Source organism: Eubalaena glacialis, chromosome 2 (genome assembly GCF_028564815.1).
Source record: "Eubalaena glacialis isolate mEubGla1 chromosome 2, mEubGla1.1.hap2.+ XY, whole genome shotgun sequence".
NCBI lineage: Eukaryota > Metazoa > Chordata > Mammalia > Artiodactyla > Balaenidae > Eubalaena > Eubalaena glacialis.
In genome coordinates, this window is record NC_083717.1 from 68,916,337 (window position 1) to 68,943,006 (window position 26,670).

At 37.0% G+C, this 26,670-nt stretch overlaps 1 protein-coding gene across 2 annotated transcripts in view; it reads left to right on the forward strand.

Annotated features, from left to right (window-relative positions):
- AAGAB (alpha and gamma adaptin binding protein) overlaps positions 1–26,670 on the forward strand; it is an 81,984-nt gene that overhangs the window by 13,490 nt on the left and 41,824 nt on the right. For both annotated transcript variants that reach the window (XM_061181989.1, XM_061181988.1), the window contains exons 2-4: positions 16,326–16,516; positions 16,653–16,749; positions 17,102–17,191. In XM_061181989.1, coding sequence (XP_061037972.1) covers positions 16,326–16,516; positions 16,653–16,749; positions 17,102–17,191 — 378 coding nt within the window. The remainder of the gene's footprint in view (positions 1–16,325; positions 16,517–16,652; positions 16,750–17,101; positions 17,192–26,670) is intronic.

A 26,670-nucleotide genomic window follows, 5' to 3' on the forward strand; every position in this document is an offset into this window, starting at 1 on the left:
GGAAACTCTTAGCCATGTGCACCAGCATTTGAGTGATTTTTGCTTTAATTTGGAAAAGAATAAACTTGTTAAACGTTTGAAACCAAATATAAAGGATGAGGGAGAAAAGCTATATTTAGTGTAGACATTTACATTTTTTAAATTAAACTCTACATTATGATGTTGATGATAAGAACTAGATGAGCCAATCTTCACTTTTCTCTCTAGTTCTAATATGGCACAGATGTGATAATAAAGCCCACATGCAACCTCACTGAAAGTATCTGATTAGACATAAAATGTTAAAAAAAATCTGATAAGTAAATTGACCTATCAAATTGTTTTAGGCAGCACAAAGAATGAAAACAAAACAAAACAAAAAACCACCGAGCTGCTAAAACTTTGAAAGGTAAAATTCATTTTCCCAATTTATTAGTTCTATTCTCATTTAGATTTAGAGAAAAGAGAAAGAAATAGCTTCTTTGTATGTGTTAAGTAAATATCTTCTCACTTGAAAATCAACGACAGTATGTAATTGAAATTTTAGGAGCTCTGAGTAACACATTGGTTTATCCTCTGGTATTCTAGACATTGATTAATAAAATGAACCATCCTTAATGGATCCAAATATTCTGAATTGCAGTTTGTAAGTAAATATATGACATCTTCATTGATTTAATTTTTTCATGTTAGTTGAAGACACTGATTTGAAAAAAGCGTAACCCACATTTTATTCCAGTTTCTAACAATACAACCAGCCTAGGAAATATCAAGAACTGGCTGTGGTGCTGGTAGGAGTACTGGTCCCGTGCTCCTTCTACTTTCCCCTTAAAAACAGTGAGTTCATTGTTGTACTCTTTGTGCTCCCCCCTTAAAAAAAAAGTCAATTCATTATTTTAAAAAATTACCTGTGAGTGAAGACTGATTCCATGTGGTGGCTCCTCCTACCCTTAAAAAAGAAATCAGTTTATACATTTTTTGCTACTCTCCTTGGTTCAGTTTTCCTTCTTCCATATGTGCTTTTATCGGCATATTGCTATGCCACCTGCTTGAAGTTTGAAACGTTAGCTTTGGATGCAACATGGACTTTAATCTGAGTTTTTTTTTTTTTTTCTATGAGACATTTACATGAAAGCAGAATCTTTGATTTTAATAACTTATGTGTTCTTCCTGGTTATTTCTTACCTGAGCTCCATTATGAGGGACACTGCAGCTGGCTGCTATGGGATTGATTGATAATTAATAAAAGACTATAACTTAAGGTAGAAATTAAGCAGAAAGAACTACTGATTTCTTAAAGAGACAAGGTAAACTCATTATCAAGGTAAACAAATATTGGCACAGACCTGTTAATTTAAGAGTAACAATTCTGGTTTTGGTGAAAAATTTTAGAAAGTTAGTTTCAAAATGGGCCTTATGTCAAAGGTAAAGTCTTAAATTTATTTGAAATTTAATTTTTTGGTTAAAAAAGAGGTTTTAGGGACTTCCCTGGTGGTGCAGTGGTTAAGAATCCGCCTGCCAATGCAGGGGACACGGGTTCGAGGCCCAGTCTGGGAAGATCCCACATGCCACGGAGCAACTAAGCCCATGCGCCACAACTACTGAGCCTGCGCTCTAGAGCCCGCGAGCCACAACTACTGAGCCCGCGTGCCACAGCTACTGAAGCCCGCGCGTGTAGAGCCCGTTCTCCGCAACAAGAGAAGCCACTGCAATGAGAAGCCTGCGTACCACAGCGAAGAGTAGCCCCTGGTCGCCGCAACTATAGAAAGCCCACGCACAACAACGAAGACCCAACACAGCCCCAAAAAATAATATATAAATAAATAAAATTTTTTAAAAAAAGAGGTTTTATTTTCAGCAGACCAGTTTTTTTTTTTTAAACATCTTTATTGGAGTATAATTGCTTTACAGTGGTGTGTTAGTTTCTGCTTTATAACAAAGTGAATCAGCTATACATATACATATATCCCCATATCTCCTCCCTTTTGCGTCTCCCTCCCACCCTCCCTATCCCACCCCTCTAGGTGGTCACAAAGCACCCAGCTGATGTCCCTGTGCTCTGCGGCTGCTTCTCACTAGCTATCTATTTTACAGTTGATAGTATATATAAGTCCATGCCACTCTCTCACTTCGTCCCAGCTTACCCTTCCCCCTCCTCGTGTCCTCAAGTCCATTCTCTACATCTGCGTCATTATTCCTATCCTGTCCCTAGGTTCTTCAGAACCTTTTTTTTTTTTTTTTGGTTTCCATATATATGTATTAGCATACGGTGTTTGTTTTTATATTTCTGACTTCACTCTGTATGACAGACTGTAGGTCCATCCACCTCACTACAAATAACTCAATTTCATTTCTTTTTATGGCTGAGTAATATTCCATTGTATATATGTGCCACATCTTCTTTATCCATTCATCTGTCAGTGTACACTTAGGTTGCTTCCACATCCTGGCTATTGTTAATAGAGCTGCAGTGAACATTGTGGTACATCACTCTTTTTGAATTATGGTTTTCTCAGGGTATGTGCCCAGTAGTGGGATTGCTGGGTCGTATAGTAGTTCTATTTTTAGTTTTTTAAGGAACCTCCATACTGTTCTCCATAGTGGCTGTATCACTTTACATTCCCACCAACAGTGCAAGAGGGTTCCTTTTCTCCACACCCACTCCAGCATTTATTGTTTGTAGATTTTTTGATGATGGCCATTCTGACTGGTGTGAGGTGATACCTCATTGTAGTTTGTTTGTTTTTTTAATTTTTGAATTTTATTTATTTTTTTATACAGCAGGTCCTTATTAGTCATCAGTTTTATACACATCAGTGTATACATGTCAATCCCAATCTCCCAATTCAGCACACCACCATCCCCACTTCACCACGGCTTTCCCCCCTTGGTGTCCATATGTTTGTTCTCTACATCTGTGTCTCAACTTCTGCCCTGCAAACCGGTTCATCTGTACCATTTTTCTAGGTTCCACATACATGCGTTAATATACGGTATTTGTTTTTCTCTTTCTGAATTACTTCACTCTGTATGGCAGTCTCTAGATCCATCCACATCTCAACAAATGACCCAATTTTATTCCTTTTTATGGCTGAGTAATATTCCATTGTATATATGTACCACATCTTCTTTATCCATTTGTCTGTCGATGGTCATTTAGGTTGCTTCCATGACCTGGCTGTTGTAAATAGTGCTGCAGTGAACATTGGGGTGCATGTGTCTTTTTGAATTATGGTTTTCTCTGGGTATATGCCCAGTAGTGGGATTGCTGGATCATATGGTAATTCTATTTTTAGTTTTTTAAGGAACCTCCATACTGTTCTCCATAGTGGCTGTATCACTTTACATTCCCACCAACAGTGCAAGAGGGTTCCCTTTTCTCTGCACCCTCTCCAGCATTTGTTGTTTGTAGATTTTCTGATGATGCCCATTCTAACTGGTGTGAGGTGATACCCCATTGTAGTTTTGATTTGCATTTCTCTAATAGTGATGTTGAGCAGCTTTTCATATGCTTCTTGGCCATCTGTATGTCTTCTTTGGAGAAATGTCTATTTAGGTCTTCTGCCCATTTTTGGATTGGGTTGTTTGTTTTCTTAATATTGAGCTGCATGAGCTGTTTATATATTTTGGAGATTAATCCTTTGTCCGTTGATTTGTTTGCAAATATTTTCTCCCATTCTGAGGGTTGTCTTTTCGTCTTGTTTGTGGTTTCCTTTGCTGTGCAAAAGCTTTTAAGATTCATTAGGTCCCATTTGTTTATTTTTGTTTTTATTTCCATTACTCTAGGAGGTGGATCAAAAAAGATCTTGCCGTGATTTATGTCAAAGAGTGTTCTCCCTATGTTTTCCTCTAAGAGTTTTATAGTGCCCGGTCTTACACTTAGGTCTCTAACCATTTAGGTCTCTAATTTTGAGTTTATTTTTGTGTATGGTGTTAGGGAGTGTTCTAATTTCATTTTTTTACATGTAGCTGTCCAGTTTTCCCAGCACCACTTATTGAACAGGCTGTCTTTTCTCCATTGTATATGCTTGCCTCCTTTGCCATAGATTAGTTGACCATACGTGAGTGGGTTTATCTCTGGGCTTTCTATCTTATTCCATTGATCTGTGTTTCTGTTTTTGTGCCAGTACCATATTGTCTTGATGACTGTAGCTTTGTAGTATAGTCTGAAGTCAGGGAGTCTGATTCCTCCAGCTCCGTTTTTTTCCCTCAAGACTGCTTTGGCTATTGAGGGTCTTTTGTGTCTCCATACAAATTTTAAGATTTTTTGTTCTAGTTCTGTAAAAAATGCCATTGGTAATTTGATAAGGATTACATTGAATCTGTAGATTGCTTTCAGTAGTATAGTCATTTTCACAGTAATTATTCTTCCAATCCAAGAACATGCTATATCTCTCCATCTGTTGGTATCGTCTTTAATTTCTTTCATCAGTGTCTTATAGTTTTCTGCATACAGGTCTTTTGTCTCCCTAGGTAGGTTTATTCCTAGGTATTTTATTCATTTTGTTGCAATGGTAAATGAGAGTGTTTCCTTAATTTCTCTTTCAGATTTTTCATCATTAGTGTATAGGAATGCAAGAGATTTCTGTGCATGAATTTTGTATCCTGCAACTTTACCAAATTCATTGATCAGCTCTAGCAGTTTTCTGGTGGCATCTTTAGGATTCTTTATGTATAGTATCATGTCATCTGCAAACAGTGACAGTTTTACTTCTTCTTTTCCAATTTGTATTCCTTTTATTTCTTTTTCTTCTCTGATTGCCGTGGCTAGGACTTCCAAAACTATGTTGAATAATAGTGGTGAGAGTGGACATCCTTGTCTTGTTCCTGATCTTAGAGGAAATGCTTTCAGTTTTTCACCTTTGAGAATGATGTTTGCTGTGGGTTTGTCGTATATGGCCTTTATTATGTTGAGGTAGGTTCTCTCTATGCCCACTTTCTGGAGAGTTTTTATCATAAATGGGTGTTGAATTTTGTCAAAAGCTTTTTCTGCATCTATTGAGATGATCATATGGTTTTTATTCTTCAATTTGTTAATATGGTGTATCACATTGATTGATTTGCGTATATTGAAGAATCCTTGCATCCCTGGGATAAATCCCACTTGATCATGGTGTATGATCCTTTTAATGTGTTGTTGGATTCTGTGTGCTAGTATTTTGTTGAGGATTTTTGCACCTATATTCGTCAGTGATATTGGTCTGTAATTTTCTTTTTTTGTAGTATTTTTGTCTGGTTTGGGTATCAGGGTGATGGTGGCCTCATAGAATGAGTTTGGGAGTGTTCCTTCCTCTGCAATTTTTTGGAAGAGTTTGAGAAGGATGGGTGTTAGCTTTTCTCTAAATGTTTGATAGAATTCACCTGTGAAGCCGTCTGTTCCTGGACTTCTGTTTGTTGGAAGATTTTTAATCACAGTTTCAATTTCATTACTTGTGATTGGTCTGTTCATATTTTCTGTTTCTTCCTGGTTCAGTCTTGGTAGGTTATACCTTTCTAAGAAATTGTCCATTTCTCCAGGTTGTCCATTTTATTGGCATAGAGTTGCTTCTAGTAGTCTCTTTGGATGCTTTGTATTTCTATGGTGTCTGTTGTAACTTCTCCTTTTTCATTTCTAATTTTATTGATTTGAGTCCTCTCCCTCTTTTTCTTGATGAGTCTGGCTCTAAAGGTTTATCAATTTTGTTTATCTTCTCAAAGAACCGGCTTTTAGTTTTATTGATATTTGCTGTTGTTTTCTTTGTTTCTATGTCATTTATTTCTGCTCTGATCTTTAGGATTTCTTTCCTTCTGCTAACTTTGGGTTTTGTTTGTTCTTCTTTCTCTAGTTCCTTTAGGTGTAAGGTTAAATTGTTTATTTGAGATTTTTCTTGTTTGTTGACGTAGGCTTGTATAGCTATAAACTTCCCTCTTAGAACTGCTTTTGCTGCATCCCATAGATTTTGGATCGTCGTGTTTTCATTGTCATTTGTCTCTAGGTATTTTTTGATTTCCTCTTTGATTTCTTCAGTGATCTCTTGGTTATTTAGTAACGTATTGTTTAGCCTCCATGTGTTGTGTTTTTTACGTTTTTTCCCCTGTAATTCATTTCTAACCTCACAGCGTTGTGGTCAGAAAAGATGCTTGATATGATTTCAATTTTCTTAAATTTACTGAGGCTTGATTTGTGACCCAAGATGTGATCTATCCTGGAGAATGTTCCGTGCGCACTTGAGAAGAAAGTGTAATCTGCTGTTTTTGGATGGAGTGTCCTATAAATATAAATTAAATCTATCTAGTCTATTGTGTCATTTAAAGCTTCCATTTCCTTATTTTCATTTTGGATGATCTGTTCATTGGTGCAAGTGAGGTGTTAAAGTCCCCCACTATTATTGTGTTACAGTCGATTTCCTCTTTTATAGCTGTTAGCAGTTGCCTTATGTGTTGAGGTGCTCCTATGTTGTGTGCATATATATTTATAATTGTTATATCTTCTTGGATTGATCCCTTGATCATTATGTAGTGTCCTTCCTTGTCTCTTGTAACATTCTTTATTTTAAAGTCTATTTTATCTGCTATGAGTATTGCTACTCCAGCTTTCTTTTGATTTCCATTTGCATGGAATATCTTTTTCCATCCCCTCGCTTTCAGTCTGTATGTGTCCCTAGGTCTGAAGTAGGTCTCTTGTAGACAGCATATATATGGGTCTTGTTTTTGTATCCATTCAGCGATCCTGTGTCTTTTGGTTGGAGCATTTAATCCATTCACGTTTAACGTAATTATCAATATGTATGTTGGTATGACCATTTTCTTAATTGTTTTGGGTTCGTTTTTGTAAGTCCTTTTCTTCTCTTGTGTTTCCCACTTAGAGAAGTTCCTTTAGCATTTGTTGTAGAGCTGGTTTGGTGATGCTGAATTCTCTTAGCTTTTGTTTGTCTGCAAAGCTTTTGATTTCTCCATCAAATCTGAATGAGATCCTTGCCGGGTAGAGTAATCTTGGTTGTAGGTTCTTCCCTTTCATCACTTTAAGTATATCATGCCACTCCCTTCTGGCTTGTAGAGTTTCCGCTGAGAAATCAGCTGTTAACCTTATGGGAGTTTCCTTGTATGTTGTTTGTCATTTTTCCCTTGCTGCTTTCAATAATTTTTCTTTGTGTTTAATTTTTGCCAATTTGATTACTATGTGTCTCGGCGTGTTTCTCCTTGGGTTTATCCTGTATGGGACTCGCTGCGCTTCCTGGACTTGGGTGGCTATTTCCTTTCCCATGTTAGGGAAGTTTTCGACTATAATCTCTTCAAATATTTTCTCGGGTCCTTTCTCTCTCTCTCCTCCTTCTGGGAGCCCTATAATGCGAATGTTGTTGCGTTTAATGTTGTCCCAGAGGTCTCTTAGCCTGTCTTCATTCCTTTTCATTCTTTTTTTGGTTCTGCAGAACTCTGCAGAATTCCACCATTCTGTCTTCCAGGTCACTTATCTGTTCTTCTGCCTCACTTATTCTGCTATTGATTCCTTCTAGTGTATTTTTCATTTCAGTTAGTGTATTGTTCATCTCTTTTTGTTTATTCTTTAATTTTTCTAGGTCTTTGTTAAACATTTCTTGCATCTTCTCGATCCTTGACTCCATTCTTTTTCTGAGGTCCTGGATCATCTTCAGTATCATTATTCTGAATTCTTTTTCTGGAAGGCTGCCTATCTCCACTTCATTTAGTTGTCTTTCTGGGGTTTTATCTTGTTCCTTCATCTGGTACATAGACCTCTGCCTTTTCATCTTGTCTGGCTTTCTGTGAATGTGGTTTTTGTTCCACAGGCTGCAGGATTGTAGTTCTTCTTGCTTCTGCTGTCTGCCCTCTGGTGGATGAGGCTATCTAAGAGAATTGTGCAAGTTTCCTCATGGGAGTGACTCAGCAAGATACTTTTTGACCCACCTCCTGCTAGTATTGGAGGGTCTCTTGCAGAGGCCGGGGGTGGCTGTGGTTCACTGCGGGGACAAAGACAATGGTGGTGGTAGTTCTGGTGAGTACTCATTGGCGTGTCATTGTAGTTTTAATTTTCATTTCTCTAATGATTAGTGATGTTGAGCATTCTTTCATGTGTTTGTTGGAAATCTGTGTATTTTCTTTGGAGAAATGTCTATTTAGGTCTTCTGCCATTTTTGAATTGGGTTGTTTGTTTTTTTGATACTGAGCTGCATGAGCTGCTTGTAAAATTTGGAGATTAATCCTTTGTCAGTTGCTTCAGTGGCAAATATTTTCTCCCATTCTGGGGGTTGTCTTTTCGTCTTGTTTATGGTTTCCTTTCCTGTGCAAAAGCTTTTAAGTTTCATTAGGTCCCAATTGTTTATTCTTGTTTTTATTTACATTTCTCTAGGAGGTGGGTCAAAAAGCATCTTGCTGTGATTTATGTCATAGAGTGTTCTGCCTATGTTTTCCTCTAAGAGTTTTATAGTGCCTGGCCTTACTTTTAGGTCTTTAATACATTTTGAGTTTATTTTTGTATATGGTGTTAGGGAGTGTTCTAATTTCATTCTTTTACATGTAGCTGTCCAGTATTCCCAGTACCACTTATTGAAAAGGCTGTCTTTTCTCTATTGTATATTCTTGCCTTCTTTATCAAAAGTAAGGTGACCATATGTGCGTGGGTTTATCTCTGAGCTTTCTATCTTGTTCCATTGATCTATATTTCTGTTTTTCTGCCAGTACCATACCATCTTGATTACTGTAGCTTTGTAGTATAATCTGAAGTCCGGGAGCCTGATTCCTACAGCCCCCTTTTTCTTTCTCAAGATTGCTTTGGCTATTTGAGGTCTTTTGTGTTTCCATACAAGTTGTGAAATTTTTTTTCTAGTTCTGTGAAAAATGCCATTGGTACTTTGATAGGGATTGCATTGAATCTGTAGATTGCTTTCAGTAGTATAGTCATTTTCACAGTGTTGATTCTTCCAATCCAAGAACATGGTATATCTCTCCATATGTTTGCATCATCTTTAATTTCTTTCATCAGTGTTTTATAGTTTTCTGCATACAGGTCTTTTGTCTCCTTAGGTAGGTTTATTCCTATGTATTTTATTCTTTTTGTTGCAACGGTAAATGGGAGTGTTTCCTTAATTTTTCTTTCATATTTTTCATCATTAGTGTATAGGAATGCAAGAAATTTCTGTGCATGAATTTTGTATCCTGCAACTTTACCAAATTCATTGATTAGCTCTAGTAGTTTTGTGGTGGCATCTTTAGGATTCTTTATGTATAGTATCATGTCATCTGCAAACAGTGACAGCTTACTTCTTCTTTTCTGATTTGGATTCCTTTTATTTCTTTTTCTTTGATTGCTGTGGCTAAAACTTCCAAAACTATGTTGAATAACAGTGGTGAGACTGGGCAACCTTGTCTTGTTCCTGATCTTAGTGAAAATGGTTTCAGTTTTTCACCATTGAGAACGATGTTGGGTGTGGGTTTGTCATATATGGCCTTTATTATGTTGTGGTAAGTTCCCTCTCTACCTACTTTCTGGAGGGTTTTTATCATAAATGGGTGTTGAATTTTGTCGAAAGCTTTTTCTGGCATCTATTGAGATGATCATATGGTTTTTATTCTTCAATTTGTTAATATCGTTTGTCACATTGATTGATTTGCGTATATTGAAGAATCCTTGCGTTCCTCGGTTAAACCTCACTTGATCACGGTGTATGATCCTTTTAATGTGCTATTGGATTCTGTTTGCTAGTATTTTGTTGAGGGTTTTTGCGTCTATGTTCATCAGTGATATTGGCCTGTAGTTTTCTTTGTGACATCTTTGGTTTTGTGTCAGGGTGAGGGTGGCCTCTTAGAATGAATTTGGGAGTGTTCCTCCCTCTGCTATATTTTGGAAGAGTTTGAGAAGGATGGGTGTTAGCTCTTCTCTGTAAACATTTGATAGAATTCGCCTGTGAAGCCATCTGGTCCTGGACTTTCGTTTGTTGGAAGATTTTTAATCACAGTCTCAATTTCACTGCTTGTGATTGGTCTGTTTATATTTTCTATTTCTTCCTGGTTCAGTCTCAGAAGGTTGTGCCTTTCTAAGAATTTGTCCTTTTTTTCCAGGTTGTCCATTTTATTGGCATATAGTTGCTTGTAGTACTCTCTCATGATCATTTCTATTTCTGCAGTGTCAGTTGTTACTTCTCCTTTTTCATTCTAATTCTATTGATTTTAGTCTTCTCCCTTTTTTCCTTGATGAGTCTGGCTAATGGTTTATCAATTTTGTTTATCTTCTCAAAGAACCAGCTTTTAGTTTTATTGATCTTTGCTATCGTTTTCTTCATTTCTTTTTCATTTATTTCTGCTCTGATCTTTATGATTTCTTTCCTTCTGCTAACTTTGGGGTTTCTTTCTTCTTCTTTCTCTAATTGCTTTAGGTGTAAGGTTAGGTTGTTTATTTGAGATGTTTCTTGTTTCTTGAGGTAGGATTGTATTGCTATAAACTTCCCTCTGAGAACTGCTTTTGATGCATCCTATAGGTTTTGGATCGTCGTGTTTTCACTGTCATTTGTCTCTAGGTATTTTTTGATTTCCTCTTTGATTTCTTCAGTGATCTCTTGGTTATTTAGTAGTGTATTGTTTAGCCTCCATGTGTTTGTATTTTTTGCACATTTTTTCCTGTAATTGATATCTAGCCTCATAGCATTGTGGTTGGAAAAGATACTTGATACGATTTCAATTTTCTTAAATATACCAAGGCTTGATTTGTGATCCAAGATGATCTGTCTTGGAGAATGTTCCATGAGCACTTGAGAAGAAAGTGTATTCTCTTATTTTTGGATGGAATGTCCTATAAATGTCAATTAAGTCCATCTTGTTTAATGTATCATTTAACGCTTGTGTTTCCTTATTTATTTTCATTTTGGATGATCTGTCCATTGGTGAAAGTGGATGTTAAAGTCCCCTACTATGATTGTGTTACTGTCGATTTCCCCTTTTATGGCCGTTAGCATTTGCCTTATCTATTGAGGTGCTCCTATGTTTGGTGCACAAATATTTACAATTGTTATATCTTCTTATTGGATTGATCCCTTGATCATTATGTAGTGTTCTTTAAAGTCTATTTTGTCTGATATGAGATTGCTACTCCAGCTTTCTTTTGATTTCCATTTGCATGGAATGTCTTTTTCCATCCCCTCACTTTCAGTCTGTATGTGTCCCTAGGTCTGAAGTGGGTCTCTTGTAGACAGCATATATATGGGTCTTGTTTTTGTATCCATTCAGCCAGTCTGTGTCTTTTGGTTGGAGCATTTAATCCATTTACATTTAAAGTAATTATTGATATGTTTGTTCCTACTACCATTCTCTTAATTGTTTTGGGTTTGTTATTGTAGGTCTTTTCCTTCTCTTGTGTTTCCTGCCTAGAGAAGTTCCTTTAGTATTTGTTGTAAAGCTGGTTTGGTGGTGCTGAATTCTCTTAACTTTTGCTTGTCTGTAAAGGTGTTAATTTCTCCGTCGAATCTGAATGAGATCCTTTCTGGGTAGAGTCATCTTGGTTGTAGGTTTTTCCCTTTCATCACTTTAAATATGTCCTGCCATTCCCTTGTGGCTTGCACAGTTTCTACTGAAAGATCAACTGTTAACCCAATGGGGATTCCCTTATATGTTATTTGTTGTTTTTCCCTTGCTGCTTTTAATATTTGTTCTTTATATTTAATTTTTTATAGTTTGATTAGTATGTGTCTTGGCATGTTTCTCCTTGGATTTATCCTGTATGGGACTCTCTGCACTTCCTGGAGTTGACTGACTATTTCCTTTCCTATATTAGGGAAATTTTCAACTCTAAGCTCTTAAAATATTTTCTCAGTCCCTTTCTTTTTCTCTTCTTCTGGGACCCCTATAAATCAAATGTTGGTGCGTTTAATGTTGTCCCAGAGGTCTCTAAGACTGTCCTCAATTCTTTTCATTCTTTTATCTTTATTCTGCTGTGCAGTAGTTATTTCCATTTTTTTATCTTCCAGGTCACTTATGCATCTTCTGCCTCAGTTATTCTGGTATTGATTCCTTCTACAGAATTTTTAATTTCATTGATTGTGATGTTCATCATTGTTTGTTTGCTCTTTAGTTCTTCTAGGTCCTTGTTAAATGTTTCTTGTATTTTCTCCATTCTATTTCCAAAATTTTGGATCATCTTTACTATAATTACGCTGAATTCTTTTTCAGGTAGACTGCCTGTTTCCTCTTCATTTGTTTGGTCTGGTGGGTTTTTACCTTGCTCCTTCATCTGCTGTGTGCTTCTCTGTCTTCTCATTTTGCTTCACTTACTGTGTTTGGGGTCTCCTTTTTGCAGGCCACAGGTTCGTGGTTCCTGTTGTTTTTGGTGTCTACCCCCAGTGACTAAGGTTGGTTCAGTGGGTTGTGTAGGCTTCCTGGTGGAGGGGACTAGTGCCTGTGTTCTGGTGGATGAGGTTGAATCTTGTCTTTCTGGTGGGCAGGACTGTGTCTGGTGGGCAGGACTGTGTCCGGTGGCATGTTTTGGGGTGTCTGTGACCTTATGACTTTAGGCAGCCTCTCTGCTAATGAATGGGGTTGTGTTCCTGTCTTGCTAGTTGTTTGGCATAGGGTGTCCAGCACTGTAGCTTGCTGGTTGTTGAGTGGAGCTGGATCTTAGCATTGAGATGGAGATCTCTGGGAGAGCTTTCGCCGTTTGATATTACGTGGAGCCGGGAGGTTTCTGGTGGACCAATGTCCTAAACGTGGCTCTCCCACCTCAGAGACACAGGCCTGACACCCAGCCGGAGCACCAAGACCCTGTCAGCCACACGGCTCAGAAAAAAAGGGAGAAAAAAAGAAAGAAAGAAAGAAAAAAATAAAATAAAATAAAGCTATTTAAAAAAATAAAAAATAGTTATTAAAAATAAAAAAATTCAAAAGTAATAAAAAAAAAAGAAAGAAAGAAAGAAGAGAATAACCAAACAAAAAAACAATCCACCAATGATAACAAGTGCTAAAAACTATATTAAAAACAAAACAAAACCGGACAGACAGAACCCTAGGACAAATGGTAAAAGCAAAGCTATACAGATAAAATCACACAAAGAAGCGTACACATACACACTCACAAAAAGAGAAAAAGGAAAAATATATATATATCGAGATATGTGGGGAGTTTCTTGCCTTTCGGGAAGTCTGAGGTCTTCTGCCAGCATTCAGTAGGTGTTCTGTAGGAGTTGTTCCCCATGTAGTTGTATTTCTGATGTATTTGTGGGGAGGAAGGTGATCTCCATGTTTTACTCCTCCGCCATCTTGAAAGTCTCCTCCAGACCAGTTCTTCTTAATAACCACGTGATGAAAGTTTACCAATGAAAAAATGCACATGTGCACATACACATTTTATATATTATATGTCATTCCTAGTAGGTTTTTAAATTTTTTAATATTTATTTATTTATTTTTGGCTGCATTGGGTCTCAGCAATGGCACAGGGGACCCTTTGCTCTGGCGCGCAGGCTTCTCTCTAGTTGTGGCACGTGGGTTCCAGAGGGCATGGGCTTACAGTTGTGGCTTGCGGGCTCAGTAGCTGTGGCATGCAGGCCTAGCTGCTCCCTGGCGTGTGGGACCCTAGTTCCCCAACTAGGGATCGAACCCGCATCCCCTGCATTGGAAGGCGGACTCCTAACCACTGGACCACCAGGGAAGTCCCTTCCTAGCAGTTTGAGACTAAATAATTCCTGCATATATTTTTGTTGAGCAGAAACTATGGCAACGTTCCAAATATATAATCCTAGCTCTGGAATTTAAAATTTAACTTCTAGTTTTCTGTGTCTTGCTAATTGTGAGTTTGAGGAATATTTAAAAAAATTTTTAAACTATTGATGTATAGTTGATTTATAATGTGTTAATTTCTGCTGTACAGCAATGTCATTCAGTTATACATATATATACATTCTTTATCATATTCTTTCCCATTATGGTTTATCACAGAATATTGAATATAGTTCCTTGTGCTATACAGTAGGACCTTGTTGTTTATACATCCTGTATAGTATAATAGTTTGCATCTGCTAACCCCAAACTCCCAATCCTTCCTTCCCCCACTCCCCTCCCCCTTGGCAACTGCAAGTCTGTTCTCTGTCTGAGTCTGTTTTTGTTTCATAGGTTTGTTCATTTGTGTTGTATTTTAGATTCCACATATAAGTGACATCATATGGTATTTGTCTCTCCTTTTCTGATTTACTTCACTTAGTGTGATAATCTGTAGTTGCATCCATGTTGCTGCAAATGGCATTATTTCATTTTTTAAAAATGGTTGAATAGTATTCCATTGTATATATGTACCACATCTTCTTTATCCATTCGTCTGTCGATGGACATTTAGGTTGTTTCCATGTCTTGGCTATTGTGAATACTGCTGCTATGAACATAGGGATGCATGTATCTTTTCAAATTATAGTTTTGTCCAGATATATGCCTAGGAGTGGAATTGCTGGATTATATAGTAATTCTATTTTTAGTTTTCTGAGGAACCTCCATACTGTTTTCCACAGTGGCTGCACCAACTCACATTCCCACCAACAGTGTAAGAATGTTCCCTTTTCTCCACACCCTCTCACTATTTGTAATTTGTGGACTTTTTAATGATGGCCATTCTGACTGGTGTGAGGTGGTACCTCATTATAGTTTTGATTTGCATTTCTCTTATAATTGGCGATGTTGAGCATCTTTTCATGTGCCTACTGGCCATCTGTATGTCTTCTTTGGAGAAATGTCTGTTTAGGTCTTCTGCCCATTTTATGATTGGGTTGTTTGTTGTTTTGTTATTGAGTTGTATGAGCTGTTTGTGTATTTGGGAAATTAAGCCCTTGTCAGTCACGTGATTTGCAAATATTTTCTCCCAGTCCGCAGGCTGTCTTCTTGTTTTGTTTATGGTTTTCTTTGCTGTGCAAAAGCTTGTAAGTTTGATTAGCTCCATTTGTTTATTTTTGCTTTTATATCTATTCCCTTGGGAGACTGACCTAAGAAAACGTTGGTATGATTTATGTCAGAGAATGTTTTGCCTATGTTCTCTTCTAGGAATTTTATGGTGTCATGTCTTACATTTAAGTCTTTAAGCCATTTTGAGTTTATTTTTGTGTATGGTGTGAGGGTGTGTTCTAACTTCATTGATTTGCATGCAGCTGTCCAACTTTCCCAGTACTACTTGCTGAAGCGAATGTCTTTTCTCCATTGTATATTCTTGCCTTCTTTGTCAAAGATTAATTGACCGTAGTTGTGTGGGTTTATTTCTGTGCTCTCTATTCTGTTTCATTGATCCATGTCTGTTTTTGTGCCAGTACTATGCTGTTTTGATTACTGTAGTTTTGTAATATTGTCTGAAGTCTAGGAGGGTTATGCCTCCTGCTGTGTTCTTTTTCGTGAGGAATATTTTATATGTTCATCTTAGTATGCATTAAAAAGGAGTTTGTGGCCGTTTGGCTGTATATTCTTATTATAACCCAGTTAGTGGCATGTTATTTTACTTCTCTAAGCTAATTTTCCACATCTGTGTAAAATTGAGGTTATGGTTATGGGTGTGAGAGTTGGGAGTTCGGGTTAGAACAATTTCTGATGTCTCTTCAAGTTCTAAATATTGTATGACATTATGGAAGCAAAATGCTCCAGTGGTTCCATGACCACATCTATATTTATTCATCATTGACTTGGTAATTTACTGTTAAGAATTTCACTAGTTATACCCATGTTGCACATGGATTTCTGAAACATTTGGTTCTTTCCTAAATCATTTAATTTGCTTGGCTTTCTATATTAAAATTTGCCAGAAGTGTCTTTGTCAACAAGAATTTGAGTTGGCTTTCACAGAATCTGAAGAAGGCTGAATATATATAAATGGAATGGGGTAATTTACCAGTATCCATTCTTTTATTTCATTAGTTGAATTAATGTGTCAACATTTGGCCCAGGGACTGTGTGTAACCGTTTTGTTACTGGTTTAGCTTTGCTGCTGTCTTCCTTTTAGCTTGCAGTAAGTACAAAATAGTTACAAGTTCTTGACTATTCTCACAGTCTTCCAGCTTCCATGAAATATGTAAGCAATAAAATAAATGTAGCTGGTTTTCTTTCTCTTCTGCTTGCTCTTTACTGGGTATTTGGTTAGATGACTGTTTTGTTCTCTACTACTATCTAATCTAGTCACAATAGTTTTTATGTTCTTAAAGAAAAAAGCCAATTAATTGAATTAAATTATGTCACCATTACTTTTATAATCAAATGATCAGAGAAGGAAAATATCCTAATTAATCAGAGGCCCTTTGAAATCCTTGCATAAAGAGAATTATTAATCTGGTATCTTACTGAGAAAATTGACCATTGTATATTGGTTTTGTACTTTCCATGGTAATATTGTGTCATTTATTTAGATATCCTTGGAACAGAAGATCTTATTGTGGAAGTGACTGCCAACGATGCCGTGAGGTTTTATCCCTGGACCATTGATAATAAATACTATTCAGCAGATATTAATCTGTGTGTGGTGCCAAACAAATTTCTCGTCACTGCAGAGATTGCAGAGTCTGTCCAAGCATTTGTGGTTTACTTTGACAGCACACAAGTAAGATTTTGTTTTCCATGGACCTTGAATAAGAAATTATTTTGTGCTTTGTTTTTTTTAACCTTGCATTTTCTGTGAGGTCTCTTAATGTCTCTTTTTCTGTTTTTGTTTCTATGTTTCTTTCTCCTCCCTCTAGAAATCTGGTCTCGATAGTGTTTCCTCCTGGCTTCCACTGGCAGAAGCATGGTTACCTGAGGTGATGATCTTGGTTTGCGATAGAGTGTCTGAAAATGGTAAGGAACTCCAGTGGGATTGTAGGTGGTACGTACGTTACATTTGCCATTCCTTGGTAAACAATACATTGGTTTCCTTAACTTAGAACAGTATATCTTGTGTGATAATTTATTACCTTACAAAAATATTTTCAGCTATTTCTCTTTGGAATCTTGCAATATTTACATTTTATTTTTTAAGAACGGACACTTGGGATTTGAGAAATCATTTTCCTTATATTAATTTATTTTGTATGCCTTTAGAATAACATTGACATTAAAGGTAACACTTTGAGATTGTGGAGAGTATTGCAGCAATATTCATGTTTTATTTTATTTTTGCTTATAAAGAATCTTTTGTGTGTTATTTTAGGTGTAAACCGACAGAAGGCTCAAGAGTGGTGTATCAAACATGGCTTTGAATTAGTAGAACTTAGTCCAGAAGAGTTGCCTGAGGAGGATGGTAAGTATTTATGTGTCAGGAGAAAGCATGGCATTTGGATTCAGATATGAGCGATTGTTTTAATTCAGGGAAGAAGAATCAAAGTGATATTCAAAACACATTTTTCACTAGCTCTTTGAAAAGATTTGTGCAGAATCCATTGATGCGGTCTGTTAATTGAATAATCCATTTATTTGGTTTTACCACCCATTTTAGGACTTTTGAAATGTTTGTTTTTCTTATGGATAAAGGTAGAGATTTCTACCTTAAATCTTAGTCATTTCCTCAGTCTCTTATCCTTTCTCTGCTGCCAAAAAAGGAGGGTTTGATCTGTATTCATAAATAGTTAAAGTTTATGTTTCTTATTTTGAATTCCTAGTAACCTGAGGTTGAATTCCCAGGAACCCTAGGGAACATGTCAATACTATTTGTATGTCTTTTGGATATTTGAAACCACAAATAGACCCAGAATGCGCACCCCCGGGGTAACTCTGCACTTACCTGTCTTCTACTATACTTTGGACCTTCTATTTATTCCCCCTCTTTTTCCCCCTTCCCACATTCCTCTTCTCATCTTTTCTTCCAAGTACAACTATGCTAGCTGCTGTGGAATCTACCAAGATAAGATGGGTTTTGGCTCACCAAAACCTTATAATCTGGTATAAGAGATGAAACAGGTATACAAATAATTGAATTACCAAGTGGAACATCGTATTATAAAAAATATGTATATTGGTGTTATGGTGTTTCAGAGACGGAAGAGGTTATTTATCTTCAGAAGTTCAGAGAACGCATTGGTACATGAAATCTCACATGTCAGCCGCTCCATGGGGAAGAAATGGAGAAGGTACTGGACTTATAGGACTGGTAGCAAGATGCCAGTTGTTGTAAAAGACGTTCTAAGTAGGGCAGTCAACATGAATTAAAGTGCATAGAGAGGCTAAAAGTAATCATTACGTGAAACCTATATTTTTTTAAAAAAGAAATTAAGAAACACTTTTCTATATCCTGGCTTATTTAGAAGTTTTGCAAATGTTGTTACCTTCAGGAATAAAGCACTGCCTGAGAAGAAGAGGACAAAAATGAAAGAAAAAGGCTGATTTTTCTCCCTGTACATTTTTAAGAATATTGAAAATTAATAAGTATAATTTCTCTTCCATGTTTTTCTAGGACTCCTTAAACTTGTTCCTGTTTTGTGTATGTGAGCATGTGTGTGACTGCTTACTTCTGGCACTAGAATGTTCTCTTCTTCCTGTTGTCCTTGAGGGTCAACATTTGAGTCATTTATTTTATCTGTTTTTATTTTGGAATCTCTGCTCCTTTATACCACTGTGCTTCTCCTTGCCCCTGTCTGAATAGTGTTCTTGTATTAATTCAGCTTAATCTTTTATTTTAAATTATTCAATCTTGTTCCTTTATTATGATTTTGTGTCTTGTATATAAGACTCTCTTTTCTTTTTTGGCCATGCCGCACAGCTTGTGGGATCTTAGTTTCCCAACCAGGGATCAAACCGGGGCCCATGGCAGTGAGAATGTGGAGTCCTTACCACTGGAGTGCCAGGGAATTCCCTAATTCAGCTTAACCTTAAAATAGATTTCAACATATCATCTTTATGTAAGTTAACTAAAACCTTCCTAGAATGTTTTAACGCAAACTGTTCCCAAGCCATATACCCTCGTCCTTTATTGGCATGTGTTATTCAAACATCAATATGAGACTTTATGCTTCTTTGTATTAAATTCAACTTACTGATTCTAGTTCTTTATTTCAGATCATATTTTTGGTTCCTGGTTATATCATCTGAAGTATTAGTTATTCTTTCAAGAATTGAATCATTCGTAGTTAAGATAAACATAGCTTTTATTTCTTCATTTAAACACTGATGGTGATAAACTCATCTTTGTAGAGTATTTTCAGTTTAACCCTTCCCATATTTCTGTTAGGTTGGTAGGGTGGTATTCTTTAAATGATTCATCAGTTCATGAGTTACTGTGTCTTTCAGGCACCATGTTAGTTTAGGTAGTGAGAATAGGTAGTGAGTGAGAACTCAGTGAGACATGACTCCTGCCTTCAAAGAGTTTTCAGTCTAGAGGGGAAGGTTACACCAGTAAATTATTAGTTCCAGTGCACCTTTTCTATGGGAGAGGTGTACATAGTGGTGTCATCCCCACTTTTCTTTGAGAATAGCATGAGTGATTTGCCCTTAATCGAATAGCTAATAAGTTATAGAGCCTGGGTTCACATTCAGATCTTCTGACTTCTAATTCTGTGCTCTTCCTTTTAAACCACCCAGGACTGGGCCAGGCCACTAGAGACAGGTTCTATATGGACTGTGCTCCGTAAACTCTTAGGAAGAGTTTTCTCTTTAAACCACATGTAAACTATTTCTGCTGTTATTTTCCATATGCAGTCTTAAAATACTCACTAGCTGAAGGATTTCCATTTCCTTTGCACACACTCATATCTATTGACACATTGTAGCTAAGAATACCACCTTATTATTGGTATACTAACTGGGATTACTGCCCTGTTATTTTGAGTAGTATCAATTAAAGTCCAGAAGCAAAATAGTACCCATACTGAACTAATTAAACTAAATTGTGTAATTGATGGAAACTAACATTTTCAGGGGAATATGAGTGGATTCCATTCATGAGGTAATGGGGTTGACTTTACTGTATAAACCTTTTATACTGTGTATTTATTTAATTGTTTTAGTTTTTAGAATATTCTTTTTTCAAATTGAAGTATAGTTGATTTACAATGTTGTGTTAATTTCTGCTGTACAGCAAAGTGATTCAGTTATACATGTATATATACATATATATATACATTCTTTTTTATATTCTTTTCCATTATGGAAAATATCTCAGGATATTGAATATAGTTCCCTGTGCTCTACAGTAGGACCTTGTTGTTTGTTCATTCTGTAGTAATGGTTTGCATCTACTAACCCCAAACTCCCAGTCCATCCCTCCCCTACCCCTGTGCCCCTTTGTCAACCACAAGTCTCTTCTCTATGTCTATGAGTCAGTTTCTGTTTTGTAGATAGGTTCATTTGTGCCATATTTTTTAAAAATTTTTTTATTTTTATAAATTATTTATTTTTTTTGGCTGTATTGGGTCTTCATTACTGCGCGTGGGCTTTCTCTAGTTGTGGCGAGTGGGGGCTACTCTTCATTGTGGTACGCGGGCTTCTCATTGTGGTGGCTTCTCTTATTGCAGAGTATGGGCTCTAGGCGTGTGGGCTTTAGTAGTTGTGGAGCGCGGGCTTCAGTAGTTGTGGCTCGCGGGCTCTAGAGCGCAGGCTCAGTAGTTGTGGCGCACGGGCTTAGTTGCTCTGTGGCATGTGGGATCTTCCCGGACCAGGGCTCGAACCCATGTCCCCTGCATTGGCAGGCAGATTCTTAACCGTTGCACCACGAGGGAAATCTCTGCCATATTTTAGATTCCACATGTAAATGATATATAGTATTTGTCTTTCTCTTTCTGATTTACTTCATTTAGTATGATAATCTCTAGTTGCATCCATGTTGCTGCAAATGGCATTATTTTGTTCTTTTTTATGTCTGAGTGGTATTCCGTTGTATATATGTACCACATCCTCTTTATCCATTCATCTGTTGATGGACATTTAGGTTGTTTCCATGTTTTGGCTATTGTGAACAGTGCTGCTGTGAACATAGGGGTGCATGTATCTTTTTGAATTATAGTTTTGTCCAGGTATATATCCAGGAGTGGGATTGCTGGATCATATAGTAATTCTATTTTTAGTTTTCTGATGGACCTACATACTGTTTTCCATAGTAGCTGTACCAACTTACATTCCCACCAGCAGTGTAGGAGTGTTCCCTTTTCTCCACATCCTCTCCAGCATTTGTTATGTGTAGAGTTTTTAATGATGGCCATTCTGACTGGTGTGAGGTGATACCTCATTGTAGTTTTGATTTGCATTTCTCTAATAATTGGTGATGTTGAGCATCTTTTCATGTGCCTACTGGCCATCTGTATGTCTTCTTTGGAGAAATGTCTGTTTAGGTCTTCTGCTCATTTTCGATTGGGTTGTTTGTTTTTTTGTTGTTGAGTTGTATGAACTGTTTATATATTTTGGAGATTAAGCCCTTGTCTCTTGCATCATTTGCAAATATTTTCTCCCATTCCGTAGGTTGTCTTTTCATTTTTTTTATGGTTTCCTTTGCTGTGCAAAAGCTTGTAAGTTTGGTTAGGTCCCATTTGTTTAATTTTGTTTTTATTTTTATTGCCTTGGGAGACTGACCTAAGAAAACATTGGTACAATTTATGTCAGAGAATGTTTTGCCTATGTTCTCTTCTAGGAATTTTATGGTGTCATGTCTTATATTTAAGTCTTTAAGCCATTTTGAGTTTATTTTTGTGTATGGTGTGAGGGTGTGTTCTAACTTCATTGATTTGTATGCAGCTGTCCAACTTTCCCAGTACTACTTGCTGAAGCGAATGTCTTTTCTCCATTGTATATTCTTGCCTTGTTTGTCAAAGATTAATTGACTGTAGTTGTGTGGGTTTATTTCTATGCTCTCTGTTCTGTTTCATTGATCCGTATGCCTGTTTTTGTACCAATACCACACTGTTTTGATTACTGTAGCTTTTTAGTATTTTCTGAAGTCTGGGAGAGTTATGCCTCCTGCTTTGTTGCTTTTCCTCAGGATTGCTCTAGCAATTCTGGGTCTTTTATGGTTCCATAATAAGATTTTGGATTATTTGTTCTAGTTCTGTGAAAAATGTCATGGGTAATTTGATAGGGATCGCATTAAATCTGTAAATTGCTTTGGGTAGTATTGCCATGTTAACAATATTAATTTATCCAAGAGCATGGGATATCTTTCCATTGCTTTGAATCCTCTTTTATTTCCTTTATTAATGTTTTATAGTTCTCAGCATATAAGTCTTTCACCTCCTTGGTAAGGTTTATTCCTAGGTATTCCATTTTGTTTTTTTTTTTTTTTTTGGTGCAATTTTAAAAGGAATTTTTTTTTACATTCCCTTTCTGATATTTCATTGTTAGTATAAAGGAATGCAACTGATTTCTGAATGTTAATCTTGTATCCTGCTACTTTGCTGAATTCATTTATTATATCTAGTAGTTTTTGTGTGGAGTTCTTAGGGTTTGCTGTATGTAGTATCATGTCATCTGCACATAGTGACAATTTTACCTCTTCCCTTCCAATTTGGATACATTTTCTTGTTCATATCTGATTGCTGTGACTAGGACTTCCAATATTATGTTGAATAGAAGTGGTGAGACTGGGCATCCTTGTTCCAGATTTTAGAGGGAAGGATTTCAGCTTTTCATCATTGAGTATATTGGCTGTGGGTTTGTCACAAGTAACTTTTATTGTGTTGAGATATGTTCCCTTTATGCCCACTCTGGTAAGAGTTTTTATCATTAATGGATGTTGATTTTGTCAAGTGGTTTTTCTGCATCTATTGAGATGATCATGTGGTTTTTGTCTTTTCTTTTGTTGATGCAGTGTATCACATTGATTGATTTGCATATGTTGAACCATCCTTATGAATTTAGGATGAATCCCACTTGGTCATGGTGTATGATCTTTTGCATATTTTGTTGCATTCAGTTTGCTAATACTTTGTTGAGAATTTTTGCTTCTATATTCCTCAAAGATACTGGCCTGTAATTTTCTTTTTTGGTGGTATCTTTGTCTGGTTTTGGTATCAGGGTGATAGTGGCTTCATAGAATGTCTTCGGGAGTGTTCCCTCCTCTTCAGTCTTTTGGAAGAGTTTGAGGATTGGTAAAAGTTCTTTGTATGTTTGGTAAAACTCACCTGTGAAGCCCATCTGGTCCTGGATTTTTGTTTGTAGGGAGTTTTTTTTTTTATTTCTTTTAATTACAGATTCTATTTCACTTCTAATGATAGGTCTTTTCAAATTATCTGTTATATTTCTTCTTGATGGGCTGTATGTTTCTAGAAACTTGTTCATTTCTTCTAGGTTGTTGAATTTGTTGGCATATAGTTGTTCATCGTATTCTCTTATGGTTGTTTTGTATTTCTGCGGTCTTGGTTGATATTTCTCCTTTTTCATTTCTTATTTTGTTTATTTGGGTTCTCTCTCTTTTCTTTGTGGTGAGTCTGGCTACTCACCACAAAGAAAAGTTTGTCAGTTTTGTTTACCCTTTCAAAGAACCAGCTCTTCATTTTATTGATTTTTTTTCTATTTTTTTTTTATATTGATACTTTTTTTCTATTTTGGGTTCTCTCTCTTTTCTTTGTGGTGAATCTGACTCTATTGTTTTGTGCCCCAGTATGTCATCAGTCCTAGAGAATATTACATGTGCACTTGAAAAGAATGTGTATTCTGGGTTTTTTGAATATGATGTCCTGAAAATATCAATTAAGTCTAACTGTTCTATTGTATAATTTAGGATATCTGTTGCCTTATTGATTTTCTGTCTAGAAGATCTGTCCATTGATGTGGGTGGGGTGTTAAAGTCACCTACTATTATTGTATTCCCGTCAATTTCTCCTTTTATGTCTGTTAGTATTTGTTTTATGTATTTGGGTTTTCCTGTATTAGGTGCATATATGTTGACGAGTGAAAATCCTCTCCTTTTATTGATCCTTTTGTCATTATATAGTGTCCTTCTTTATCTTTCTTTATGGCCTTTGTTTTAAAGTCTATTTTGTCTGACATGAGTATTGCAACCCTCACTTTCTTGTCATTTCTGTTTGCATGATATGTCTTTTTTCCATCCCCTCACTTTCAATCTGTGTGTGTCCTTTGCTCTAAAGTGGGTGCCTTGTAGGCAGCATATGGTACTTTCTTGTTTTTTTATCCAGTCTGCCACTCTGTCTTTTGATTGGAGCATTTAGTCCATTGACGTTTAAGGTAATTATTGATAAATATGTATTTATTGCCATTTTAAACCTTGTTTTCCAGTTGATGCTGTGTTTCTTTTTTGTCCCTTTTTCTTTTTTGTTTTTCATTTTGTGGTTTGATGATTTTCTTTTATTTTATGCTTGTGTTCTCTTTTTTTTGGTTTTTGTGAATCTATTGTATGTTTTTGATTTGTGGTTACCCTGTTTTTCAAGTATGTTAACTCCTTACTATATCTGCTTGCTTTAGACTGACAGTCATATAGGCTCAAATGCATTCTAAAAAAAGAATCTACATTTTCTTACTCTCCTCCCCCACATTTTATGATTTTGATGTCCTCTTTTATATCTTTATGTTTATCCTTTTGCTGTTCCTTGTGTTTATCATTTCTTTCACATATTGATTAAAAAAAAATTTTTTTTCCATCTGTATACTGGCTTATTTAAGTGATTTACTTTCCAGTTGTGATTTCCTCTTTCCTATATCTTCGTGCTTCTTTTCAAATTAGAGAAGACCTTTGAATATTTCTTTTAGGTTAGGTTTAGTATTGCTGTATTCTTTTAATTTTTGCTTGTCTGAGAAATTCTTTATCTCTCCTTCTATTCTAAATGATAATCTTGCTGGGTAGAGCATTGTAGATTGCAGATTTTTCCCCTTCAAGATTTTGAATATGTTTTTCTACTCCCTTCTGGCCTGTGGTGCTTCTGTAGAGAAATCAGCCTTATGGGGGTTCCCTTGTAATTAACTCTTTGTTTTTCTCTTGCTGCCTTTAGAATCCTCTCTTTATGTTTAACTTTTGCCATTTCGATTGTAATATGTCTTAGTGTACGTCTGTTTGGGTTCATTTTGTTCGTGACCTTCTGTGCTTTCTGTATCTGGATAACTGTTTCCTTTTTTAGGTTTGGGAAATTTTCAGGCATAATTTCTTCAAATACCTTTTCAATCTCCTTTTCTCTTTCTTCTTCTGGAATCCCTGTTATGCATAGAGTGGCACGCTTTATATTATCCCGTGGGTCTTTTTATATTGTTTTCATTTTTTTTCATTTGGCTTTCTGTCTGCTGTTCTGATTGGGTGATTTTCATTATTTTATCTTCTAGATCACTTATTCGTTCTTCTGCATTATTCATTCTGCTAGTCATTGCCTTTAGCTCAGCTTTAATCTCGGGAAATGAATTTTCTAATTTTTCTTGGCTCCTTCTTATAGTTTCTAGTTTCTTTTTACAGTACTCTGCATTTCTTTCGATAGCCTTTCTTAATTCCTTTGGTATTTTCATTACCTCCTTTTTGAACTCGGTGTGTATTACACTGAAGAGGTCTGTTTCATTGTTTATTCTTTTAGGGGGATTCTCTTGGTCTTTTAACTGGGAGTGGTTTCTCTGCTTTTTCATTTCACGTATATTTCTCTTACTCTGTGAGTTTAGGAAAAACAGTTACCTACTGTGATCTTGGAAGGCTATTTATATGCAGGAGCATCCCTGTGTAGCTTGTGTGGGTTTAATGTTTTTGGTGCAAGGGCTGCTTTTCATATGGATGCCTTCTGCATCTTTCCTCAGCATGTGCTGGCTGTTAGCCCCTTGATAGGGGGTGTGCAGATGCTGCAGCTCTTGTGCGCTCCCTATCAAGGGGATAACAGCCAGCAATGGCAGTGGTGGCTGGTGCCCACTCCCAGGGCCCATGGCGGCGGCTCATGTGTGGTTCTGGATCCCACAATGGTGGGGGCAGCAATTGGCGCCTGCTCCTGAATCTCTCAGTGGCTGTGGCGGCTCATGCCTGCCCTCAGAGCTCGTGTAGGCTGTGTCCTGTCACGTGATACCATGCGCATGGGGAAAGAGGCTCCTAAAGCGGTCCTGCCCCTCCCCTTGCATGCCCCCCAACAGTGGCACCTTACCTCTATGGCGGGCCCAGGCTTCTTCCATGTACACCCTTGGTTGTGGCCGTACCACACTCCAGCTCCTTCAGGCTATCTCCATGCAGCCAACCCCATTCCTCTCCCTGGGTTTGACCTCCAAAGCTCCAACACCCAGCCCCCGCCTGCACCAACGGATGCACGTCTCAGGCTGGGGAGTGCAGGGCGGCCATACTGACTGTCTGTGTAGATCTCCCTCCATTTTGCTTTCTGCAGCTAGTTGCTGCACTTTCCTCCAAGGCTCCGAAGCTCCCCCTCTATCCTGGCTGATCTCCCTGCCAATGAGGGGACTTCCTAGGGTGTGGGAACCTTTCCTCTTTCACAGCTCCCTCCCAGGGGTTCAGGTCCTGTCCTGATTCCTTTCTCTCTCTCTCTTTTTTTTCTTCTTCTTTTGTTCTACGCAGTAACATGGAGATTTTCTTGTCCTTTCAGAAGTCTGAGGTCTTCTGCCAGTGTTCAGTAGATGTTCTGTGAGAATCGTTCCACCTGTAGATATATTTTTGATGTATTTGTTGAAGGAGGTGAGCTCCACGTCTTACTCCTCTGCCATCTTGATTGCTCTCCAGTTTCTAGAATATTCTTATCAGGAGCTCTAAGCTTTGTATTTCCTTAATTTTTTCCCTTTTTTACTTAAGTTACAATGTGAAGTAACAACTAAATGAGCAAGATAATTAAGCCACAGTTGTTTAAAAATGTGGCTTGTGGGCTATATATACATATA